We start from the raw sequence: 21,529 nt of genomic DNA, 5'->3' as shown, positions 1-21,529 counted from the left end.
CGGGCGCTCATATAATACACTACGCTACTAATTCCTAGAATTGCTAAATTGAGGGGAATACACATGAAGTTCTGAACAATTTGCTCTTGAAAATTTCTGTACCATTGACAGTCCAAGAGAACGTGTTTCTTCCCATCCTTGCCAGCTCTGGCAAGACTCTTCAGTTTCTGCCGATCAGATGGTTACAAAATGTTATGTTTTAATTTGCATTCCCCAGATTACTACTGAGATTGAACGTAACTTCATGGGTTTACTGGCTAGTATATTTTTTTTCCCAAGTACTACCTATGAAATATTTTTTCCTTTGCTCATTTCCTTTCAATTCTTAGAGGCTCATAATGAAATAAATATGTACGGCTAAAATTACATGACTGAATTTATTTCAAAAGAACCCAGTGAGGAAAAGGAGAAGGGGGGGAGTTGTTTGGCCAAAACAAGACAATAACAGATAATAAGGTTAGAAACAAGCTTATGATTTCTGAGGCTGGGTGACAGGTACCTGGAGATTCATCATACTCTTCTCTTTTGTGTATGTTTTAAGATTTTTCATGATAATAGTTGTAAGAGTGTTTCACTCATTTTTCTCTTAAGATATTCATATTTAGTATTTCTAATGGATTTGTAAGAGCACTTTGTGGAATAAAGAAATCTGGGGCGCCTGACTGGCTCAGTGGGTTAAGCCTCTGCCTTCAGCTCGGGTCATAGTCTCAGGGTCCTGGGATCGAGCCCCACATTGGGCTCTCTGCTCAGCAGGAAGCCTGCTTCCCTTCCTCTCTCTCTGCCTCTCTGCCTACTTGTGACTTCTCTCTCTCTGTAAAATAAATAAATAAAATCTTAAAAAAAAAAAAAAAAAAGAAATCTGCCCTTTGTTACAGACTCTCTAAATATTATAATCGCCTAGCTTCTTTTTATGGACAGATATCCCAATATCACTTAATGAATAATCTATCCTTCCCCCTCTGTTGTGGAAAACCACCTTTATCCCGCACTAATTTCATATCCCACACTAATCACATATGAATGTACTACTCACACAAGTTGATTTCTACACTTCTATTTTGTCCCCCCGATTTCTCTTAGCCTGTGCTATGCAGTGTTAATTTCTGTACTTTTACATTTTTCTTTAGAATTTTTTCTGGCTTCTCTTACCTCACAATTTTCCCACAGGACATTATAAATAATTATGTTAATTTTCCCAAGTGTCTGTTGTAAACTTCCCTCCCCATACAGCTGCCACCCTCATACAGGACACCTTGGTCTTCTCTTTTACATCCGTATTATTTTCATGGTTCCACCTAAGACTCTCATCGGTTGCACTCAGGCTCTGAATTCACTTGACATACTGCTAGCACAAAAATGTTAAATAATTCTCTTCTCAGTGTAAAAATATATATATATATGTTTGGCTGCTGTGAAAGGTCAAACTGCCAAAACAGACTAGTGTAACATTTGAATGCTACCATTTATATAAGCCTTATTTTTATGAATAAGCACCTGACTAGAAATTTAATAAAGGAGCATGTCATAACCAGTCTCAGGCAAAGGGTTTTAAATATAATACACTAATTTTAGTCAGAAGCATTTCAGTTTCACTTTATCAGTCTACAGTTTCATAGAAAGATGTCACTTCTTAAAGGGGAAAAACATCTTTTTTACGGCTTGATTAATTTATTAGAAACAAGCAGCCAGAGCAACTGTTAAATTAATCCATATTAAGTCGGCCTCAAAGGACTTGGATGCAGCTACAGGATGTGGGTGTAACAGGATCTCAAACACTAACACCTGATAGGGCCTTATACATGCCAGGTCAGAAGGAAGACGGGGGTTAGCAGGGAGGAGAGTATATCCTTCTAGAATCAAAACATCAAAAACCCAGCAGTCCGTTGGGTTTGTCTTGAAAAATCCAATTCCTCCCCCATGCAGAATAAGACCCCACCCTAAAATAAAACCTCCCCAGAACAAAAAACATACCGTCATATTCAACTTATATTTTGTGAATTAATGAAGTTTATAAGTCACCTGAAACTACTAACAGTCCACAGTGATTTTTCTCCTGAATGTAATGTCCGCATGACAGGAGTACAGAAATGCACTGATAAAGTGTGAAGAGAAATGCACATTTCTCCTGTATCAATGAAACACACAGGCAGTTCCAGGAGACAGAAGGCCTGCCTACCACCATTTCAAGGATCTTCTGCAGGTGCTAGAAGTGGAACAGGTCCCTTCAGAAACATCTCTCAGTTATCTCCTTTCCTGTGCTCTGTGACATGTGGTAAACAATTCATTTGTTTTCAAAGGGGTTAGCAGAGATCTTTGAAAGATAGCGGTCAGGAATTCTGGGACTGTCTCCAGCTGGTCTAAGCAGCCAAGGCTGTTACTCCTGCAGGGTCACTGCGGAAAATGCCAAGGAGGGGCAGGACTGGGAGGGGCAGGAAAAGGGACAGGCAGGAGAGCCGCATCCCGGGCGAGCATTCTTCAGATTCCTTCCCCAGTGGCTTCTCTTCTGGGTTCACAGACATCTCAAACTCTAGCAATGTGACCACAAAGATTATGCAGAATTTTAAAGAAGTCATTTCTGTTTTCAGATGTCAAAACTGTTGTCAAGGAAATGTTGAGATGCTCTGGCCTCCCAGCTGTTTGACAGCCCCAAAACGTGAGGCTAAGCGGAGCAGTGTCACCCGCAACTGGGCCCCTTTCCCAGCCTTGGCATTCGTCGGGGTCAAGTGTAGCTGACCCGAAGAGCAGGGACAGCTCTGAAGGGTCAAAGAAGAGATGCTACAAAGAGGCCTGCAGTAAAAATCAGAGCCATTATTCATTTCAGAGCCTACTACTTACTGGCCAGGCCCTGGACTTCCTACCTCCCCGTTAATTCAATTTTTCTGCTGATCAACCTATTTACAAACACTTTGTAGACGTGGAAATTTAGGTTTAGGAACGTTAAGTCATTTTCCTGTGGTCATAACTCTAATAACCGAAGGAGTCATGGACTCAGATGCAAGGTCTAAATGCCTCCAATATCCATAGTCTGGATTATTCTATTTGGGGTGAGAGGAAGGGAAGGAATAAGATTGCGAGGGAAGGAGTGGCTGCAGGAAGACATCACGTGGAGACATCATGGCTCAGAAGCTCGCAGAGGTGAGGCTGGAGGGAGTGGAGCAACAGCACTGAAGGCGGTTAACAGGTCAGACCTTATTCGTTATCAAGCCCCGGCTGTAATAGCTTGCCCTTTCCAAGAGGAAGGACTGTTCAAACTTCACCCTCATTCCACTTCACTGGAGGCAAGATACCTAAGTGGTTAAGAGAACAGAAATGAAGACAAAGTTCGAACACGGTTTGTGAGCTCCCTCCAGCTCAAACTTCACCAGTTTGATACACGGAGTGGGGATAAAAGTAGTTACCTCCCAGGATGCTGTGGAGGATGACAGGAAAAGCGCTTCCAATAGCGCATGGGTCATAGAAAGAGCTATGTAAGTTTCTTCTTCTCATTATTCTTGTTATTCTAGCAAAAGCCAAGGAACCATCTATTTTTACAAATGCCAAAAATAGAGGTGTTTATCTCAGAACTTATAAATCCTAATATGACATGATTGACTGCCAAGTTTCTAATGCAAGTTTTTTTCCTTGGGACCAAAAACACAAAACAAAACAAAACAAAACAAAAACAAAAAAACTAACAAACCTAAAATAACGGTAAGACTGTATTTTCCCTTGTCCTAAAAATCTTTCAATCCGGAGACAAATGTGAATTATTATATATTGTAAGAGCTCTTTAAAATGTTTAGAATACAGAATGTCTTCCATAAATTCCTTTTGATTGAAACATACACTCTTCTCTGACACCGCATAAATTCAGTATGGAAGACATTTGTGTTAGTTTTTACAAATGATTCATCAATGTGAACTGCTATTGATAAATTATGTATACATGATTGGTGGGACATTTGTAACAGTTCGGATACTTCCTCAGACAGCATGCCCCACAGTCCCACCTCACAGCCTTTCCATTTATTGTTCCTTCTAGCTTGAATACTTAAAGGAGAGGAAAAACGTTTTTCCTCTACACTCTTAGGTTCAGTAGCTGGAGCCATGCAAATTAAACCGACAAAAGGCAGATCAATGAGAAAAGCCATACAAATTTTATTTCATGTAAACATTTTCACACGGGATGGGGTAGGGTAAGGGAAGCTTTATAAAAAAGTGAAAGCCATCAAGAAACAGTTAGTTCTGAGAGGCTATTTTCCATTTTAACAAAGAGCAGTAGATTGTGGAGACATGATGAGACTAAGAAAAAGGTTTATTTAGGCTTCTGAGGGTGGCATTTATTCACTATATATATGCAGTATTGTATTTATTTATAAGTAAACAATAAATAAACAACATAGTCCCTGCTCCAAAAACCTATAACATGAATTACAGACCTTTTACTAACCATGTAAACAACAGTTAATAATCAAAGATTATATGGTTCTCGCTAAATGGGCTCTACAACCTTACAGAAGATTCTGTGGAGGAGGCATCTCATCACACATTGTTAAATTTAAAGCTATTTTTCGTAGCTAAATATTCTTACCTTTGGGAACTTTACAGAGAAAATGTTTCTGACATTTCTTAGCCACGTAAGGTCAGGACACAGGACAGACTTTAAAAGCAGGGAAAGGAAAAGTAGGGTGGGCTTTATGGACATCCCCGTAATCATGTAACAAAACTGATGCTCCCATTGGATGGCTCCAGTAAACTGAGATCACAATTTCAGTGATGGCTACAGCAGAGCCCCAAGCTATGTCTACCTGTCAAACCTCACTTCTTCCTACGAAAGTGATCATGGACTTATTAAATAAGAGGATGGCTCGATGGAATCACTAGGTCAGGTTTTCTTTATTTCCTTGTTAACCTCTAACGGTTTCTGTTCCTCTCATTTTCTTTAAGTACTACATTATAGTTGAAGGACCACCCCATTGAACACCACTTGAGGGCGGCAATTTTGATCATTCAATAAACACTTAAAATATCAACAGGTATTTAGCACATAATTCTTTCCTACATCACTACTTTCAACGTAAATTGGGGCTGGAAATGCCAAATTAAAAAACACACACCCACAAATAATAGAGCTCCTGTTGCCATAAACAGATTCATGCATCCATTAGACATTATATTTACCAAAAGCTTATAATAGCCTAAGATTTATTTTTTTTAAGATTTTATTTATTTGAGAGAGAGAGAACAAGCAGGGGGGAGGCAGAGGCAGAGGAAGCAGGCTCCCCACAGAGTAAGGACCCGATGTGGGACTCGATCCCATGCTCTAGGATCATGACCTGAGCTGAAGGCAGATGCTTAACTGACTGAGCCACCCAGGCATCCTGTAATAGCCTAAGATTTTATGTTATGGAATAAAATGCAGGATCTAAGATGGACCTTAACAGTATGATTTAAAAAATGCTTTTTAAAAAATGACATAAAACAGACACTTATGGATGGTAGGATTAAGCACACTTCTGTATTTTCTCTAAGTTACCTACAATGCACTTGTAATACTTTTCTATTTAAAAAACTCTAATTTAAACATAATAATAATAATACAGACTCCCACAAACATTAATAAGCTCTAAACTTCTGTTCCTCTTGTATATATTTACTATGCAAATGTAGGAAAAACTGTTGTAAAGTATGGTGAATATTTTAAGTTTAAAACAACTTCTTTAAATTTAATACACAACTGCCACAGAATATACAGTTATCTCTGTACTTTTAAGTCATTCCTGCAAGATGTGAGTCTTCTCAGTATTGTTCCATACATCAGCATTTGCGAAATTCAGTGTGAAGAAAATACAGAGCCTGTTTAACTGAAAGATCAATAATGCCTTTCTGGGTAAAGGCGAGCCACAGATGAAAAGTCCTAAGGTTCAAACAGAAAAATGGTTAAGTCTAACACTTCACCAAAAATTACTAAACCTAAGTCACATGAAAAAATTTAAACTCTATTCAAAGCACTCTTCCACAATTTACAACATCCAGGCTGATAAATATTTTAGAAAAATAACCTCTAACTCTCAAAGTTCATCCATCGTGCATCTTCATATTGTAAAACAAATACTTTACAGCAGTGATCCCAGGAGTGCACTGATCTCCTGCCTTCGCCAACCCACCCTGCCATGCAGAACGCTTTCCATATTTGCTTACATTCTGAAAGTAACACGCCAGGAGTGCGCCAGGCTTCAGTTGTCAAGAAATATCATACTTTAAGTATAATTGGGTAAGAACTATGGACACACACATGGGCAACCTTCCAAAAAATAAGAAAAGAAAAAGGAAGGCTTAACCCCATTGTTTCCAGGAACAGACATCATATACAGCACAAAACACTTACAATAATGCCTTGTGGGGCGCCTGGGTGGCTCAGTTGATTGGGCCGCTGCCTTTGGCTCGGGTCATGGTCTCAGGGTCCTGGGATCGAGCCCCGAGGGCTCTCTGCTCGGCGGGGGGCCTGCTTCCCGGAGCCCTCTGCCTGACTCTCTGCCTACTTGTGATCTCTCTCTCTCTCTCTCTCTCTCTCTGTCAAATAAATAAATAAATAATCTTAAAAAAAAAAATGCCTTGTCGATCTTGCCCTTCAGTGGCTGACATTTCAACCGGTGTTCAGAGTCACATGCCTGGGATCTGAAAGGATCCCCCCAATTCCTAGTCGAATGGTGTGCACTCCAAAAGGGATTCTAGATGTACCTGGTAATTTTACGTACCCTGCCCGAAAACAGAGTTTTGTCCAGACGGGAGCATACCTTCTTGAGTGGGCTACATTTTAAGGGTCCTGGCTCAGTATTTAACCGAGAGCAACCACCTAACGTTTGGGAGACATACTGAAGTAGTCACAGCAACACGGAACCGAAAAAGGAAGAATCAGGGTGATGGAGAAAGAGACCAGAAGTCAGGGGACAAGAATTGGGCTTTGATACTAATCAACCCAAGGTTTCTGGATTCCAGTTTCTTCATCTGTGAAATGAGGGAACTTAGAAAGGGCTTCTGGATACTACCTGCTCCCAAACCTGATTCTTTTTCTGGACAACAGTGGGTTGAGTTGGCCCTTCTAACACAGCGGCACTGTCCACCATGGTAGCCACTAGCCATGTGTGGCTACTGAGTACTTCAAATGGCAGGTCCAAGCTAAAATACGCTCTATGGATAAATTTCTGAAGACATAAGGTAAAAAAAAAAAAAGAATCTAATATATTTCACTAATAATTTTTATACTGACCATATGTTGAAATAATATTTTAGCTTTATTGGGTTCAGTCTACAGCATATTAAAACTAGTATCACCTGTTTCTTTTACTCTCTCATGTGGCTACTAGAAAATTCTGAATTACATCCGTGATCCCATTATACTTTTATTGGACAGCTTTGCTGTTGAGTTAGCCCTGAGCATTAAGTGAAGGTCTGGGGAATCATGGGATGAAATGACACCAGGAGAGCATCACAATGGAACATTACCATCCCCTGCTTCTTCGCCATTAGGACTTGGAGCTTATTGTTTCCACACGCACTTACAGCCTGTTTTTGCAGTTTCCTTTGAATTAAATATATAAAGTGATTATTTAATCTACTTTATAAAGATGACCACAATCTTCTTTTTTTAAACTTACACTTGCATTTACAGGAGCAACTAAAATGAACTTGCACAGAGCGACTATATTTTACTGATGTCTAACTAGAAACTTTCCCACTAGTTTTTCTGATCTGTATCAATTTATTTAATGTATTTTAAATGATCAGAGAAGTAGAGTCATTTGTAGAGAGGTTGTTTACTTAGTGATACCATAGGCTATGAACAAACCTAACAAAACATTTATACGATTCAGGTAAATTAACAATGTCAATCGAGAATACTCAAGTAGGGGCTCCTGGGTAGCTCAGTTTTTAAGCATCTGCCTTCAGCTCAGGTCATGATCCCAGGGTCCTGGGATCGAGCCCCACATCGGGCTCCCTACTTGGTGGGAAGCCTGCTTCTCCTCTCCCACCCCCGTCCCCGCTTGTGTTCCCTCTTTCACTGTGTCTCTCCCTGTCAAATAAAAAAAATCTTAAAGTAAATGAATACTCAAGTAGTCTCAGAACATATTCCTGGACCGCCAACTTCTTCAATGAGGTGATCTTAAACAAAGGCATATGTCTAATTGCCTACAAAATAAACTACCAACTATTTAAAGTCAATAAAACCAGCACTGGTCCCTAACTCTGCATTCCAGAGCCAACTAAGGGCAAACTCATGTCAAGTATTTTCAGTTATATAAAAACAGAACAGAATCCAGCATAAAATGCATGTCCTTTGGTGAAATTACTTCTTCAAATTCTACAAACTATTTATGACCATTATACAATTATACTGGAATTAATGATCATGATTTTCTTACATTTTCAATTTCCATCTAACCTACCATAATTTTAAAAATTTTTCAAACTTATATAATTACCACTTACTCTTTTTAAGGGGAAAGAAAAAGCATCAATTTCAAAATATGGCCAGGGGACCATTAAAGGAATATATACGCAAACACACAAAGGCTACTCTTCCTGATTCTCATCACCAATCAACTACTATTCTGGACACATGAAAGTTATCATCTGTTTTTCTGAATACAGTCTCTAGAACTGAGAAGATAAAATATTTCCTTGACAGATACTTCAAAATGAAAACAAAACCAAAAGATCAATGCTCAGATTTAAGATGACCAGACTTGAGCGATGCCTTTGATTACTTTATAGACAATCCATCAAGGGTTCAAAAAGAATGAATGCAGAAAATAAAAACAAGAATAGTTGTAGAGGAACCTTGATGTTTTATAAGTTTCCTTAAGATAGAACCATGTATCATATATAAAATTCTTAGGACATATATTAAATACATTTTTGGATACTGTTAAATATCTACTATAAAACCTCAAACACTCCCTAATGTGAATGATTATATCCAGTCTGCTCAGGACTCTAGGGTTTTCCCACAGCTTTATTTCATTATGTACTTTCCTTTTTTTTTTTTTTTTTAAAGATTTTTTATTTATTTATTTCACAGACAGAGAGAGCACAAGCAGACAGAGGGGCAGGCAGAGAGAGAGGGAGAAGCAGGCTCCCCGCGGAGCAGAAAGCCCGATGCGGGGCTCGTTCCCAGGACCTGGAGATCATGACCCGAGCCTAAGGCAGAGGCTTAACCCACTGAGCCACCCAGGAGCCCTTCATTATGTACTTTCTGGTAAGTATCTTTATTCGACCACTTTCAGAGTAACTGAATAAAAAAAACAGATAAGGAATTAAGACAAATTTTTAAATGGCAATTCCATTTTTACTCATGTAAATATATTAAGGTTTACTTTTCTCTTTTCCACAGATCGTCCCATTCTGTTTTAATAACACAGGTACACATGAGCATATTTGACATGCTGTGCAGCAGTGATAAAAAGATGAACATGGTAGGCAAATCTAGCTCAAAAGAGGTTCTCTGTATCATGCTCTTTTCCAAAAACCTCAAAGCTTGTTTTATCTGCTATTCCTTTCAAAGAACAAACATAACAAGGTTGCTTTAGGGAAGTCTCAAGATCAAATGAAAGACAGTTTACCAACAGGGAGAGTAAACTGACCCTGCCATGACTTTCCAAAGAGCACTGGATTCTCTGTTTTCCCATCACCCTGATTGGAAGGGTTTCCCTGGAACACAAGTCTAAACCATCTTGGATGCAGGTAAACAGCCAGAGCCAAGTCTTGGCTCTCGGGTGTTCCTGCCATAAAAATTTTTAAAAAAGCATTCCCCATCTCCTTCTCCATTCTTAAAGATGTGCATCCTGTGAGGTTAGCCAACAGGTAAGAAGTGGGCAAATCCCAAAAACCTACTCTAACTGCTCACAGAGAATCTTTCCTTTGGTTTGATTCGGAATGTTTCGGAATCTACCCATTTTCCTCTACATCCCTTGTACTGTATCCCCTGCACATTCCAGAATGCCAGCTGTTTGTCACCCAATATCCTATCCTTTCCTTATTCCATAAGAGAAGAATCTAGAATGTGTTCCTAGTGGGAATATTCCAGTTAATATACTACATGTACCAGGCTCCCTAGCAGGGAGGTGCTATCATCTGGTTAATGGGCTTAAGCAGATATTGACAAGGACTTCAACAAAGGCTCCTAAATGTAACTGATCGATAGTCATCAATGGCTACTACCCCCATTTTAGGAACATCTAAAAACAGCCCGACTGCTAAGAAAATGAAATCTGAACTCATCAAAACATCTAAAACTCTTAATCTCCTACCATTCCTACACCATCTTTCCCACCCACATCCCTATGGCTTCCTCTCTTGAACCTCTACACCTTCACTATTCCTTCTGTCTGGAAATCCCTACCATGTCCCCAGAATTAACCCCCACTCATCCCTGAAACCCAGTTTAAAGACTGATCACCTCTGCTATGAAGACTCCGTACATTCCTCCATGGGAACCTTCAGCATGCTGGGCCTAATTCTTTCTGCATCTCTTTCTTCCCCTATTAGGCTGCAAAACCGAGGCACAATACGAGTTACTTCTTTGTTTACTCACAGCGCCACAAAGACTATAGTGCTCCTGTCACCCCTGAAACACAGAAGGCATCCAGTACTTGTCCATAAGATGAAGGATGTTTTCCAAATTTCAAGAGGAAAGGGAGAAAAATGCAGTACAACAATAAATTAATAATAATAAAAAAACACAATTCCAAATCGGTGTCAATATCACAGAAGTCGATCACAAACGCCCTGAGAAAATTTGGAATAGAGACAAAACACACGAACACATAATTCAAATATCCAATTAAACATCCTGCATTAAACCTTCCCCTCCTCTGCTAGAAGAATCGATCAACAGGCTCGGGTTTGTGTTCAGTGCTCCACTTCTGAGATGAATGAGCAAGCAAGCAATGAGGTTATGTGTCAGAATTTTTTTAAAAAGCATCAATAATTTAACAATGGTAATAAGCCTGTAGAAGAATATTTTAACCAATGACTTTTTTTTCCCCTGGGGGGGGTAGTTATGCTAAAATTTTTTTCTAATCTCCTAATCAAGCTATTTATGAAATCAATAAATACAACTAAAAACACATACACATAAGAAATACCCCCCCCAAAACTGAATACTTCCCATAGGTGCCCTTACAGCATGACAAAAACTTCACAATCATAAAAATCACCGCGGTAAAAATTTAATCTTGGAGTCCAGCTCACAAAGTGACATGAAATATTCAAACTGCAAACACAGACAAGGAAAGGCATTGCCTGGAAACAAAGAGCTTGGTATCTTGCTCATTGAAGTGTCCTCCCTGACCCCCAATCTTCATTATCATTGTCCTGGCTATCTCGAATGGCCATGCCGATAAATTACTCAGTTCCCAGTTCCCGGGACCCGCACTGTCTTAAGAACATCTCTATCCGGCAGCCTTCCTCCTACTGTTTCGGCCTTGCAGTCACATGGCCACCCTCCCAGGACTCCCTCCTCTCATACTTCACTGAACAAGTATGCAGTGACTTCCAAACTGCAGTTTTGTCACAAATGTGCTCTTGCAAGTGGAGCCCTTCACATTCCTCAAACGAACTGCGATGTGTAAGCTGCCTTCACATTCCAATGTCACATTAGCTCGCCAAGAACGTTCCCCCACACAAAACAACTGGAGGATTTTAAAATATAGTTTACTGTTATTGGATTTAAATTTTCTGGACTCTGGGGTGTAAGAGGATTTAACACTTGACATATAACATTAAAAATAAGCCTGAGAAAAAACACTGGCAAGATACAAGGCTAATCATAATGACCTCAATTAGATTTTCAATGCCTGTCAAGTTAATAGCATATAGTGGGATTGGCTTCAAGCCCGTGAACTTGAACAGTACAATTCTTTTAGAGAACAGAAGTCACAGAACTTAATTTTTGTCTTAAAGGGCCAATTCTGATCCTGCCTCACACTAAAGTAAGAGGTAAATACTAGCTGTAAAAAAGCAGAAAAGCAGCAAACCCAAAAAAGACAATGATAATGAAATGTTCATTTTGATGGCAACTCAATTTAATTCCAATACACAAATCTTATTCAAACAAAATCATTTCTTGCCACCCTCGATTGAAACTGTCCCAATCAATCTCAAGATTGACGAAATATTTCAAGAACGAGACACTTTTTGCTAGGCCAAATGTCTTAAAGAGTTGCAAATGACTGAACATTAAGTTATTGATAGCATTTATGAAATTTTTTCACAATAAAATGTTTCAGAAAAGGCTGAAAGAAGAAATTTTATTTCATAGGCTTTAATTTCCCCTCGGCACTTGCAGTGAAGGGTCATTCACAGTTTTTTAGACACAGGTTAATTCAAATGTCAAGAACTAAACACATAAATTCTTTATCACCACAATATAAAATTTCTAAAATACTCATTGAAAATATTTATCAAATATTACTACTAAATGCAGTAGTAGTGATGAAACAGGTATAGCAGGGACGCCTGCATGGCTCAGTTGGTTGAGCGCCTGCCTTCAGCTCAGGTCATGATCCAGAGGTCCTGGGATCAAGCCCCATATCATCTGGCTTCCTGCTCAGCAGGGAGTCTGCTTCTCCCTCTGCCTGCCCCTCCCCCTGCTTTTGCTCCCTCTGTCTCCCTCTCTGACAAATAAATAAACCTTTAAAAAATATACAAATATGCTTAAAAAAAAGAAACAGGTATAGTAAACTGTGATCACAATCAGTATTAATTTTTCTACCCAACCATCACCGTTTTTTAATTATTTAACCACTCTAGATCCCCCGTCCCCAGTTTTTCTTCTACATCATGGTGAATATATAGTTCTCTCCCTCAAATATCTAAGTCTACATTTGTGTAGGAATGAGATCAGAGACCTTTCCTGGTATCACATAAAAGATCACCCCACAGCACACTTCCATATAGCATTCCCCGGATACCCCTCACTCAACTTAATTTTTTCCTAGTTCCCTACTGTATGCTATTTATTCTGTCTACCCCTTACAATTCTATAAGCTCCCTTAAGGGTAGGAGACTCAGAAGTATTTGTTAAATGAAAAAGTACGTTTTCCTTTGCTAGTTTTGCCCTTAAAAATCTGTCTCTCTGTGTGTACAAAAATGTTATTAACCTTTCTATAAAAATTTCAATTTTAAATTGTGAATAAATTTAATATATAAGTACCTGTGAATAAATTATTCTTAGAATGATCAATCCGCATATTTGCAAGTTTCTATGGGAGTTTCTTAAGAATGCATCACTTATATTTTCAAAACAATATGCTGTGCTGAAAAAATCGTATTTGTTGAAACAAGCCATCATAAGCAATTAAGAGCATCAGTATGGGAAAGATTTTATCTCAAATATCAATTTTCATGAGATATTTTAATGTTAGTGTCTGAAGAGTTTGCTAAGATTTCAAAAAATCTGTGTCAGTTTTGAAGTTTCAACCTTCAGGGAGCCTGGATGGCTCAGTGGGTTAGGTGTCTGACTCTTGATTTCTGCTCAGATCACAATCTCAGGGTCCTGAGATCCAGCAGCCTAAGGCTCTAAGCTGGGTGTAGAACCTGCTTAGGATTCTCTCTCCCTCTTCCTTTGTCCCTCCCCGCTTGTGTGCTCCCTCTCTCACTCTCTCTCTCTCTCTCTCTCAGAGTAAAATAAATAAAGGCAACCTTCAAAGTAAATGAGGATACTTCTTTTTTGAAAGATAAAAAGAAAAATCAATAAATATGGTTAACATGGCACATTGTCTATCTTTATCATGGGTACCTATAAATTCCATAATAAAATGAGTAGTGTTATGTATAAAAACAATAATTATGCTTATGAAAATTCATCCAATAGTAAGGGCAGATATAAAAAGTTCTCTTTTGGACTAATCAAGCCTTAATAAACAAACACTATTCTATTTTCGATTAAAACTAAAAATTACGTTGCCTCATTAATTTTATAGTAATTAAGTACATGCAGACATGGAAACACTGAACAAATGAGTTTGGGGTTGAGGGGTCAGATCTAAGGTACACAAATATGCCCCAAGGGTGGGATTAAATCTCTTGTGTTTCTTCCTGCAAAGAATCTCCACATGGTCAAAATATATTACAGTCATAAGGGTCAAAATGTAACAAAGACACAAGAATAATAATGCATTTCTTCAGGTATCACAGATGACTTTTCTTGATATACCAGATCTCTTATTCTCATTAAGTAGTCTTTAAAGCTACAAAGTAATGTATCAGTCTCTATCATCTTGGATGACTGCTTAACACCCTAACATTCTTCAAGGACGACAGGATCTGGGTTTTTATGGAAGCAAACTGAGAGCATAGGACAAATTGTTAGACTCTCTTAAGAAAGAGAATTAGACTGAAACAATTTCATATCAACAAAATTAATCTTCCCAGCCAAAAAAGTAACTTTACTTGCTCAATCAAATTTCTTAGCTAAAAACCATCTGAACCCATAAGGAAAAAGTAAAGAGAAAGACCATCTGGAAATTCAAAGATACAAACACTGTTTGTAATAATTAATAAGACCTTAAGATTCTAGAATTTGTTCATCTACAAAACAGGCTTATTGTTCTCTTCCTTTTTCTGAAACGTTTATCTTGCTTATGGCTTGTCCCTGCTCACTGACCCTATACATAGGATTATGGTGCCATCTCACTCATTCCTCAGGGCATCTACTCTGATGTTTATTCCAAACATGCTACATAATTACATTCGCCTACTTGAACCCACTTTTTTTGATTGAGTAGGACAAAGATAAATACAAAGTTGGTGTTAACAAAACCCACATAAATTCCTTCGTACTTTGCTTATGGATTCTTCCATGTGTTAGTCATTCCTCAACCTCAAATATCCTTAGCTTGATTTTGAAATGGAGATTGAAAACCTCTTATTATATAATAAACAAACTATGCTGATTTCTCAAAGTATGCTTTTAATTAAGCAGATCACTATAAAGTTTTAAGGATGTGATAGTCATCATCTGCCTGATAATATCATTCATTTTATTTTAAAAACTACTTCTTATAGAAATGCTGCATTCTCACGCAGTTTGCTTTCTGGTTTCCTTGTACTCTGGTGAAGATGATTTCACGCTTCCATTTTAAGACCAAAATCTTTCGCTGGCATTTGAAATCTTCCATTTTGGCCCAGATGGGGAAAACTGGTTTAATAATTTTTTTTAGAAGGCATTTTGCTAAAAACTAAACCAAGCTTGTTCATAGGTCCTTGTGCATAGCTGATAGTCAACTAATAGCACAGTTAATAATCAAGCCAGTACACAAACTTGTTCAGTATCAGACAGATGTGGCACGCCGCCCATATGCATACATTCAAAATAGGTCTTTCCATTGGTGTAAAAACTGCTTGTGCTTTTTACATATTTCTGTACTGTTCAAATTTTTCAATGAACACAAATTACCTTAATGTTTTACAAAAAAGCCAATTGAAACATAAAATATAAAATATAAAATTTAGTGAATGAAATTTTAAAACACATAGTCTAAAAATTTTATCTGTACTGTCATTTTTAAATTTAAATAAAATTCATTTGTTTTTTTAGAGACCTGCCAATGTCCTGCAGTAATCTAAGCTGGCCAGTTAAGTAAGGTAGTCATTAAGTAAAATATCATACCAGCGTTTGTTTGTTTTTAACTTTCAACCAGATATGACTGGTTGGTAGTCATTAAGTAAAATATCATACCAGCGTTTGTTTGTTTTTAACTTTCAACCAGATATGACTCAAATATATCCATTTTACATCATCATCATCATATACAGCAGTAACTAACACACAGTGCCTCTAAAGTGCAATCGTATTATATATATTAAGTCATGTACTGTTCCAAGCATTTTACATACATATATTTATACACACAAACACACACATAGAGATATCCCCATTTTACAAAGGAAAAAACTGAGGTATGGAGCTAGCCCACAGTCAATAGCTCAAAAGGGGCAGAGCCAAGACTTAAGCCCAGTCCAAGACCTTGATCAGTGTGAGATGCTACTTTCCTTGAACGTGTGAGAATCCCAACGATCGCGTGTTGGGTATCGAAATAAGTATTATAAATGTGGGAACAGTTCTACTACTTTCCATAGAGCCGGGCTTTTAAAAAACCTCTCATCTTCCCCATTCAAGCACTACCTTCTTTCATAAAATACTATAATCCTAGCAAAGTTCAAGCTAAATCTGTCTCATAGGTTTCTTCAAAAATGTAGCCCAACTAAATCTAAGCTCCTTACTGCAGCTAAAATTTCATACATGTGAACCTAAGTCCTCTGTCTCCACTCACTTTCAATAGTCAGCTAACTAATCTACCAAGTGTCACATTTTCATAGAACTATTGATTGCTGAACATGTCCGAGGCCCCCCTTTTTTTTTTTAAATGAATTACACTGACCCCTGAATGAGGATTTGAACTGTGTGGGTGCACTTATCAGACTTTTTCTGTTAAATATAGTAAAGTGCTGCAAATGTACTTTCTCTTCCTTATGATCTGCCTAATTAACATCTTTTCTCTAGCTTCCTTTCTTGTAAGAATACAGTACATAACGCATATAACACGAACTATGTGTCAACCAACTATACTATCGGTAAGACTCCCACAGTACTAATACTAATAAAATCAGTATTAGTACTATACCTTACTTCTCATTCTAACCCAATTTTTGGTGGACTTCTAAAACAGTAGCAGTAATGTCTATTAATCAGGATTACTCTGAAGAGGAAAATATATTTTTCCAAAAAAAAAATACTAGTGCCCTCACAGAAATGGTTATTTTTTAAGCTGTCCATATTACACTGAAGAAATAGTTACATAACATTTTCCCCCTTCACTATGGTTTCCATTTGCAAATTCAGTTTGAGCATTTAGGTACTGTTGGCTTTATTTTTTTTTAATTAATAACAACATATTAAGAAATCAACATTTTGATTAAACTTGCTATTCAGTAAGGGGGTGTGCTCATTCCTTCACCTGACTACCTCTGCTTGCCACCCCTCCAGCCCCTCCTCATGAGGGTGTCTGTACATTGGCTCTGAGACACAGGGAGATGGCATTTCCAAAGACTTGTCGGAGGCAATATTTAGCATGAATCCCCACTCCATACACTTGTATCCGGGAGCCCACTCTGAGAAGGAAACCATTTCACAATTAGGAAGAACACAGAGATGCAGAAACTAGCAGCAAAAACCAAAACACAAAAATAACATTTTATTTTCCTACTCTCCTCCTGGTGCCCCAGTGAGGCACTTTTTTCCTCATGTACTCACTTCCCTCCATCAAGCTCCTACTGAGGACAGAGTAGCAAAACCCTTAAATCATGCTTTTGGTCCCTTCCCCCTTAGCTCCTTATTCCAAAACCCCAACTCCTCTCCAGAGTGTACCCCGCCCCCTCCTTTCCGTCTCAGCTTCAGTTTCTGTCCCACTTCAGGAACACAAACTTATGATTTGTTTCTTGTCTGTCTTCCCCACTAGACTGGAAGGTCCTTGAACGAAAAGACCGTGTTGTTCACAGTATTTTCAGAGCTGTGGACAGGGTTTGGCCCAAAAAGAGAATTAATACAACTGTCCCAAGCGAAGAGATGGAGAGTTTAAGAAAATGAAACCCCACATTTGCCCCACCCACGCCCTCAGGGGTGTGTGTGTGTGTGTGTGTGTGTGTGTGTGTGTGTGTTCGTTCCCAGGAGGGGAAAGGTTGGGAGAGGCCTGTAAATTCTGTAAACGCAAAGACTTACAGTCCCTTCCCCAGACCTGGGGTACAACGCTGGCTGGAAATGAACTACCAGGAAATTCTCTAAGATTATCTCATCACATTGTTCCTTTATTCCTTAAATATAGATGTTTACACTGTACGGCTCTTACTCAGTAAACCACTTAATCTTTACTTTCCTCTTGGTATTTAACACTTTCTAGTTCCTAGTCTGCAAACTTCCTGTGAGCAAGGGGGAATGCAGTCAAATTAAACCTCCCAACCCAGAGCTTTACATTTCAACTACATTCATAAGGTTTATTTTTGCATTTTTAATTGACATAATAAAGCAGAGAGTAAAGGAGGACTATGTTATAGATGCTTTCTAAGTGTCTTAAGGTAATATATGTCTTCACCCAGATCGAATTTGCAGGAACAGAATGTAATGTACATTTCGACCGAATTTTATTGCATTTCTTCACTGACAATTTAGCGACCATAGAATATGAATGGCATATAATAGCTATGCTTATTTCTGGAATGACTGACAACCTTCATCTTCATACAAATATCTATACAGACGTCTCCAGTATGCCATAAACAGGACCATAAAAATAAGGAGCTTCCAGCAACAAGGAGAAAGCCTTATCCACAGGATATGTTTTTCTTCAAACCATTATTCAGTTTGGACCACATTATTTCTTTGGAATTGTTTTTCAATCAGTCATTCCCAACTTAACCTTGTAATGTATTTAGTTGCGTGTTCCTTTTGCCTTCCCCAATCAGAGTCAGGGGTCGCTATTTGATCTAGAATACTTCTGTGCAGTACTAATAGCCTCCCAAGTGCCATCAGGCGCCTCTGCTGGTTAGGGTGAGTAGACAGAAGCTTTTGTGCCCTGATGGTTGTCATGACTTCCCATTTAATAGCAAGAAACAGTGACTCCTTATAGATTACGATCAAATCTGGGCTCCACGGTTCTGCGTACAAATGTCTACTTTTCAGGCAGTACTAGTCAGCATGAATAGGTATCTATAATCTGTGAATTAGCACCATGATCAAAGCAATTCAGTTTCTAGGTTAAACCCCCCTATTTAGGCTAAACCTCTCAATACAGTAAACTCAAATTTAAAGAAGCAAGTTTAAATAAGTAAATGTTAGGGCCCTTTAATTTCATACTCTCTCAGTACTCCAGGCAAATTAATCAACTCAGGTAATAACCCCAAAAGTGGAGGCCCCGTTATCATTGCCCTTATTCATATCTTTTTTTAGAGCCACCTGCAGTAGACCTATTTTCTAAGCCCTATAAGACATAAACTCATAATTACATCTTTCAGTGGCCACAAATATAGCCGAATTAATCCCCCTCAAACCTCATAAGTGAATTGCCTACCCTTCCACCAATGCTTTGCAAAACGGACTAATGTGAATTTCACCTCCACTCTTTGAAGGAAGTGGCAATAACAAGTAAAAATGTCCAAAAGAATGGCAGAGAGAGCAAAGAAATGCACACAGGCCAAAAAAATAAATCTGACCCGTATTTGCCTACATGCTGCCTCTTTTTATACAGAAACAAACAAACAAACCAACCAGTGGTCAAAAAAGTTAATATTTACATTTTGGCAAAAACTTCAAATATAAAGGTTGTGATATGCTTTTAATTAATTTGTGGGGGGGTTTTTTAGTGTGTAGGAAGACAATAAGGAAAATAACAGAAATACTAGTAGGCAAAAATTAACTGGAGAAAAAAATCCCTTTAATAAATGCATTTTTTAAAAATATAGAAAACTAAATGCTTCGCCTTTTGAATCAGTCTGACTTAACTAGTTCTAGGGTGATTTCTGAGCAACTTACAGGTAAAAGAAGGGGAAAAAAGTTCAATAACCTTGCAAATTAGAGACTAAAACTGCTGTGCTGTGGTAATCTGCATAGCCTCAGAGTAATTACAGAAAACTCTGTTCTAAGAATTGTGAGGTTGGTTTTTTGGTGTTTTTTGTTTTGGGGGCTTTTTTTTTTGAAAAGGAGGAAAAAAAATTGGAAAAATTGGGAGAGATTGCAAATAGGAAGATACCAAATGGGAACCCAAAGGATGCGAAATACCCCAAGTGTCACACAAACAACTTCTTAGCATCTTTAGGTAAAAAAAAACAGTTGTTTTTTGCACAAGCGTTAGCTGAATGTTCGAGAGTTGGATGAATGGAGAAGACTTGTTATACACCTAGCGGTGGGTGGATTTCACCAGGCTGCAGCCTTCACACCGCTTTTCTTTGCTGCACTGCAGAGGCGCCATCTTCTCCGTCTTAATCTTCACTCAATTCAATCCTTTTATCTGCACCCTAAAAAGAAAGGCCCCGAGGACCCTCCCCAGCAGCTCGCGCCCCCAGGGGGACTAAACCAGACGGCTCGCTGCCAGGGAAGAGGCCGCGCCTTAACCAGACAAACGCCTCCTTTGATGCACAGGAGGGGAGAGCTCGTGCCTCCCCACCACCCGCCACTACCCTTACCAGACGCACACCCCGCTGTCCGCATATTTCTCCCCAAGGACTTTCCGGCCCAGCACAGAATTTGCAAGCCCCGGAGATGATGGGGAGTGGTTGTAGAGGGACCCCGAGGCTCCACCACGGCGGCCCCAAGCAGCGCCCCAGCCCCCTCCGGGACAGACGCGCAGCCCCGGGAAGGGAGTCAGGCGGGAGCCTCGGTGTGGCGCACAGACCAAGGCGGCCGCCTCAGCCACCGCGCCCCGGGCTGGCGAGGGCGGGGTGTCGCGGCTTTTGTTCCCGGGAACCTTCTCCCTCTCCGGAAGAAGCTAAAGGTGCGGAGCGAACGCCAGGGCCGTCCAGGCTTGGGGAAGGTGCGAGGGGGCCGTGGGTCTCCGACCCCTCCCATCTCTCTCAACTTACACAAAAGGGAGACGCAAAATGTACAAAGTTTGCCTGCGGAAGGTGGGGCACGACCCCGATGGGGTCGCACCGAGGCGGCCGCAGCGAGCAGCCGCCAAAGGGAAGGAGCTGGAGGTCCGGAAGGGAAGGGGTGGTGGGGATGAGAAGGGAAGGTGAAGCGGGGCGGAAAAGGCAAAGGGTAGGGGGGTGCTTCCCGAGCTGTCCTGACTCCTCCTCCCCAGGGCCCCGGAGAAGGGCAGCGACCGAGAGCTGAGGACAGGATCCAGGGACGCTGCATTTTCGGTTTTCCCCCACGTGCTCCGTCCCCCTTCCCCCTATCTGGAAGTCTCTCGCCTCCCCCGGTCCCCGCCCGCGAGGCAGGGACTGAGTCAGGATCCGAGCTCAGGATCCTTCACCCCTCCTCGCCCCCAACCCGCGCGGACCGGGAAGCCCGACGCCTTGCCAGTTCCCTCTCCGCCGGCCGGAGAGCGCGTCCCCGGGGCAGGGCTGGGCCGGAGGCGCGGATGCGCAGGGCGCCTGCAAGCGGGGGCGTGGGACGTGGAGGGGAGAGGGGTCCCCCGGACTGCCCCCGGCTCCTTCGGAATAAAGACTTGGGGGAATCGGGTTCCCACCGTATCCCCCCCTCCAATTCCGAGGCGCGGCACCCACCTCCAACGCCCGAGCCGTCCAGGAGGCCAGGAGGACCAGTGCCAAAGCGGGCAGCATCGCGACCCTGCGCGGGGCACCGAGTGCGCTGCTGTGTGAGTGGGATCCGCCGCGCCCTGGCTCTGTCGGTGCCGTCGCCGCCGCCGTCTCCGGTGGCCCCGCGCTCGCGCCGCTCCGGCTGCTCTCTCCTGCCGCTGCCGAGGAAACTGACGGAGCTGGAGCGCGGCGGCTGGGCTCCGAGCCCGGCGAGTCAGCTGATCCAGCCCACCCC

General features: G+C 40.4%; 1 protein-coding gene across 7 annotated transcripts in view; it reads right to left on the bottom strand.

Annotated features, from left to right (window-relative positions):
* APP (amyloid beta precursor protein) overlaps nucleotides 1-21,518 on the bottom strand; it is a 275,938-nt gene extending 254,420 nt beyond the window's left edge. For 5 of the 7 annotated variants that reach the window (XM_080809149.1, XM_080809150.1, XM_080809151.1 and 2 more), the window contains exon 1: nucleotides 21,262-21,457. In XM_080809149.1, the coding sequence (XP_080665275.1) occupies nucleotides 21,262-21,318 (57 nt within the window). In that variant the 5' untranslated portion in view covers nucleotides 21,319-21,457. Of the gene's footprint in view, nucleotides 1-21,261 lie in introns of all 7 variants that reach the window. The other 2 variants (XM_080809147.1, XM_080809148.1) reach the window with 1 other exon arrangement.
* Between the last annotated feature and the right edge of the window lie 11 nt (nucleotides 21,519-21,529).

Source organism: Martes martes (assembly GCF_963455335.1).
Source record: "Martes martes genome assembly, chromosome: 1".
In the NCBI taxonomy this organism is placed as follows: domain Eukaryota; kingdom Metazoa; phylum Chordata; class Mammalia; order Carnivora; family Mustelidae; genus Martes; species Martes martes.
The sequence above is the reverse complement of the archived record's forward strand: the minus strand, read 5'-3'. Positions and strand labels throughout refer to the sequence as shown.